Raw genomic sequence first — 5,040 nt, 5'->3', positions numbered from 1 at the left:
TGCAAGCACTGAACCATCAAGCACTGAGCCTGCAAGCACTGAACCATCAAGCACTGAGCCTGCAAGCACACAACCATCAAGCACACAACCATCAAGCACACAACCATCAAGCACACAACCATCAAGCACACAACCATCAAGCACACAACCATCAAGCACTGAGCCTGCAAGCACAGAACCATCAAGCACAGAACCATCAAGCACTGAGCCTGCAAGCACACAACCATCAAGCACACAACCATCAAGCACACAACCATCAAGCACACAACCATCAAGCACTGAGCCTGCAAGCACACAACCATCAAGCACAGAACCATCAAGCACAGAACCATCAAGCACTGAGCCTGCAAGCACAGAACCATCAAGCACTGAGCCTGCAAGCACAGAACCATCAAGCACAGAGCCTGCAAGCACACAACCATCAAGCACTGAGCCTGCAAGCACAGAACCATCAAGCACTGAGCCTGCAAGCACACAACCATCAAGCACTGAGCCTGCAAGCACTGAACCATCAAGCACACTCGGACGTTCGTGACTTGGTAGTTCGTGACTCGGACGTTCGTGACTTCCATCAAGCACTGAACCATCAAGCACTGAACCATCAAGCACTGAACCATCAAGCACTGAACCATCAAGCACTGAGCCTGCAAGCACAGAACCATCAAGCACTGAGCCTGCAAGCACAGAACCATCAAGCACTGAGCCTGCATGCTTTGTCAAGTTCCTCTACAAAATTCTTCCAATATTGCAACCGACTGATGCTCAAACAATGCCCACTCATTTGAGAGGAGCCCATGCATAAGCGAAATGATCGCCACCAAAACGTCTGTCTTGGGAACGCATACCTCGTTTGCCCGCATGCACCAACTTAAAGTTTTAGTATTCTTCCATTTTTGAATATTTTTGTCAATCATGTCAAATCTGTTACGCCTCAAGGCGTTGTGCAAACTTTTCCCAAGCATTTTGCTTCTGTTTCTAGTGAAACGCACCAATTCTAGCTGGCCATAATTTCCTTCGCCGTTCTCATGAAACAACCGAGGAGGCGGGTAGTTGGCTCAATTTGTTTCCCAGAAACGGATTTCGTGTGTAAGTTCGTGTGTCGATATTTCATACCTTTTCACTTTTGAGCATTTCAGTGGTTTTGAACGATTTCATATTAGTTTATGGTGCATCATTCACCGAAAGAAGGGAATAAGATACAAGCTCGACTACTTATTTCTACCCTGGTTGGAGCGGTACTTATGCTGTTCCGTTATCGGCACGGAATAGTCTTCTTTGTTCCTGCCGTTGCTGAAGGTTCCGTGTGGTGGTCGAAACGGAATACTTTCTTTGGCAATCATCGACCAAGGAGACAGAGTACACGGCGGTCTTCGCAGTTTGGTGGCAATAACTCCCATTTAACCCCTTGGCTGCGTAACGATTTTTTTTTACTACGTTAACGTATGTAACAGTATAGGGTAGCTTGGCGTAGGGGAAGATGACGTACAATCACACCAAGAAGGGCTACTGCGGCGGCAGATTTTTTCCCTTGCAATTTTCGAAGCAGTGCGCTGCTGCATCTTGCATATTCGGATAGGTTGCTGCCCCCTATGTCTTCAGCATTAAAAGCCTACACATTCAGTCACCTTCCTCATCTAGCCATGTACAGGTATTTACAAACTGCATCTTGGTGGACAAATGGACTGTTCCTCCCTCCCTCCTAGTGCAGCCTCTGGAAACTGAAAATGAGATGTAAGTGCACATTCTTGTACAGTGAAGCTCAATGCAAATTTGGATTGGCGTGGACACAATTCTGTAGGAAATTTGTAGACTGGCAAAGGCTTGCGACCAACGCGCGTGATGGCATATGCCTTCGTTGATAGGTCATCTCGTATGTTGGATGTATTGACAAAATCCAGACGGGAAAAGCTGAATACACTTGAAGTTGAAATTCATCATGCGTAGGGCCCCGCGACTCACAATGCTAATGGGCGAGTAACTGCCAAACAAGCGAATCCAAGTATCTACGTAAACTAGCGCTTTCTGCTGTTTCTTACAAGCCCAGAGGAACCGCGGGCTCCTCACAACAGTGAACGGTTGATAAAATATTGCGAGTAACCAAGCTGTACTAGGGTTTCGAACATGTATTGAACAGCATATCTGCGATTCATGCATAGTACAAACTACCCTGGGTGCACATATAACAGACAATCTCTGTCGCTCACTCGTGAATAATGAAACAAACAGACTATCTTGCACCTTGACATGCGAAGCTCCTTGCAGGCCTGAGGCAGCAAGAACGCGCCATGGCGTCGGTTAAGGCCAAAATAATTCGGCCAGTGCCCAATGCAGATATGGACGAGACCCGGTGAAGCGAAATGAGGCATGCGCGTGAGCTAGCACCCCCTAAACACACTATTTAACAACAGCTTGAAGCAACACACTGTAGTGAGGCTTGCATAGACACTTCGGAAACGTAGCTGTATCCATTTCCAACGAATGTACAGACCCGCACTTATAGGCCTAAGCATGTTTATGCATAAACGCAGTTGAGGAGTCACAAGTGTAAAACGCTGACATACACGCTTCAACTTGTAGACGCTGAAAGGAGTGGAAGAGAGGAGAAACAAGCCACACTTGTGTAGCAGCAGGTTGTGTTCTTTACTTAGCAACCGAACACCCCTACTATGTATGATGCATCGTTGAGCAGGTTTTAAAGTTCAAATACGTGTTGGGGTTAATTTAGATGGGTATACCTCTTTGATGAGCTGTATAAAGCTCGTATTCCATGTCAACCCAGTCTTCACGCGCTATCCTATGTTCGTGTTTTTCCCTGGTGTGCTTCCAGTTGATTGGATCTTCAAAGCATATTATCGTACATTTGTTTGTGCTAGTAGTGGCACTATCGTATGATGCCGTACTCTGAAACTTATTGGCTCCCAGAAGAAGAGGTTGTGCCACATGAGTTGGGGCTGTTCCATTGGGTCCGTAGTTCGTTGCTCAACAGATCTGAATACGCTAATTAAATGTAAAAACGTAACTAGTGAAAGTGTAACTAATTTGAGCAACCTTTCTTTGAGGTAAAGGTGGTAATGTGGCTAGCAGAACCTAGAGTAACACAGTGAGATAATGACAAGTCCCACTAGCTTTCCACCCGGTATTAACCAAATGAATATAACTACACTTGGTTTGGATTGAAGAAAAGACGGAAGAGGAACGTAGGATCCGACAAATTCAGGCTGGGACAAAACTGACAGACAAGAATACTGAGCGTGCCCCACTTTACTTGCCAAAAATATGGAAAAGAGAACAACGAACCATGTTGTTGGCATTGTGAGAAATGGAAAACCGTAACCTAGGGGAGCTTTCTCCTGTCCGATGGTACACACTTTCAAGAATGAAGCGATACAATTATTTGTTGTCTAGTACACTTGCGGTCTACTGTGTTCGGAAGTGCTTCATAAGGTGAGTGTCGTCCGCGTTTCGCCGTTGCTTTTCTGGCAATGCCGTGCACGAATACCCGTTCAAGGCACTGGGAAGCAAAGCAGCGTTAAAACTACTGAGCATTTCACATGGTCGCGGTGCAACCTTCAACTGAGTCATTGAATCAGTGGCTATTTAACTCGACTGGAGTCGAGTTCCGCCTTTCGATGCACTCCTCCTGGAGTGGTGCATTCTTACAGTCCCATATCTGAAGGCATCCCTAAGAAATTCCAGCCACAAAAATGAACGTATGCAGCACAGTTCCTGCGAATTGATGCAGTTCTGAAAGAAAGTATACAGAAGTGTGCTGGATGCGTATTTCTTCCTTAGCAAGGTCCCTCGGCGTCTGCTCCTGACAGTGCGTAGTTTGCAACAGGTGCTTAACAAAGAAACAGAAATACAATTGTTGAGGTGTCGGTGCTTTTGAAGCAAAGTGAATTTTCACTGATACACAGGGGTCTTATAGCCACTTCAGGCCCCTATGGGGTTTCGGCAGCTGTACGGCGTCATGTAGGATATGAAGCCCTCGTTGTGATGGGGAAAGTGTGCCTGTGAAGGCCTATTAATGCAAATACACTTTTTCCTTCCTATTTTGTACGGGATGGCTGTCGTATGTAGGAATTGGACACAGCTGCTGATGGTGGCATCACCCGAGAAGCGAACGGTTGATGCCGCTGAACGCTATACGCGCCTAGGACGCGGCTTTAAAAACAACAGAAGGGGTTTGACTGCTAAGCATATGTCCAAGATGCGGATCTTGCGCCCATCACAACGAATGCAGAAATACACACAACCTTTGCACGGGGCTGTGTCGTCACAGTCCGTAAGTGCCGTACTGACGTAACTAACTACAGTAGGGGTCGGGAGTCTTATATTAAAGCTCATCGCGTGCTGAAGCTTCTGCTGCTTCTCCTTCTGCCAAAAACAACAATTGGGGCTGAGCCACCCAGCTGTCTGCCGGTTTATTCCAAGACCAAGACGAAGGGCGCGACTTCACCACCGACACCTCGAGATGACTTGCTATCGGGCAGCCCCTCCCGCAGTTGTTATACGTGAACCTGAACACCAAAGCACCACCAAGAGAATACAGGCCAGATAATGAGCAAAGGGGTAAAAGGAGAAAGCAAACACAATGGCAAGAATAACAGCATTGTCAGCCCAAGGATTGAGAATATTCACTGAGCACAACAATACATACAACCAGCATACAGCGATGATGAAAGGTCAAGGCCGCCATAGGGGACTAAATCGATTCTTCACAGCTTTCTACAGCTCGATGACCCATCAAATGCATTATAAACTTCTGTAATATATCTCTACTGTTGATTTCCACAAAAGCACGAACACAGAACAACGAAAAAGCAATGCAATGCGACGAACATGTGTTGCTGAGACGCCTGCAAATTCGAGTCCAGAAAAGCATTCCTCAACTTCACAGGCACTCCCGAGCGCCAGACGTCACCGTCTTTAGTGCACTCAACGACAAAAACAGACTCAGGGCCCTCAGCCCCTGAGGAGGCCCCCACCTGCAACCACACAACGGCATTATATATATATATATATATATGCATCCACATG

The 5,040-nt window shown here is 46.6% G+C and overlaps 2 protein-coding genes across 2 annotated transcripts; both read right to left on the bottom strand.

Annotated features, from left to right (window-relative positions):
• Positions 1-46: 46 nt before the first annotated feature.
• Positions 47-962, bottom strand: EMWEY_00057080 (hypothetical protein, conserved; the record flags this gene model as incomplete). Its single annotated transcript, XM_013480556.1, has 6 exons — positions 47-59; positions 160-209; positions 330-374; positions 435-464; positions 558-674; positions 846-962. The coding sequence occupies 6 exons, from the start codon at positions 960-962 to the stop codon at positions 47-49; spliced, it is 372 nt and encodes a 123-aa protein (XP_013336010.1).
• A 3,374-nt stretch (positions 963-4,336) lies between these two features.
• EMWEY_00057070 (hypothetical protein, conserved) lies at positions 4,337-4,988 on the bottom strand (the record flags this gene model as incomplete). The annotated part of the gene is made up of 2 exons (XM_013480555.1): positions 4,337-4,520; positions 4,843-4,988. Coding segments are annotated over 2 exons (330 nt in total), but the record flags the coding sequence as incomplete, so codon positions are not given.
• Positions 4,989-5,040: the final 52 nt, after the last annotated feature.

The sequence above is a fragment of the Eimeria maxima genome, genomic scaffold (genome assembly GCF_000499605.1).
Source record: "Eimeria maxima Weybridge genomic scaffold, Emw_scaff2052, whole genome shotgun sequence".
NCBI classification, from domain to species: domain Eukaryota; phylum Apicomplexa; class Conoidasida; order Eucoccidiorida; family Eimeriidae; genus Eimeria; species Eimeria maxima.
The sequence above is the reverse complement of the archived record's forward strand: the minus strand, read 5'-3'. Positions and strand labels throughout refer to the sequence as shown.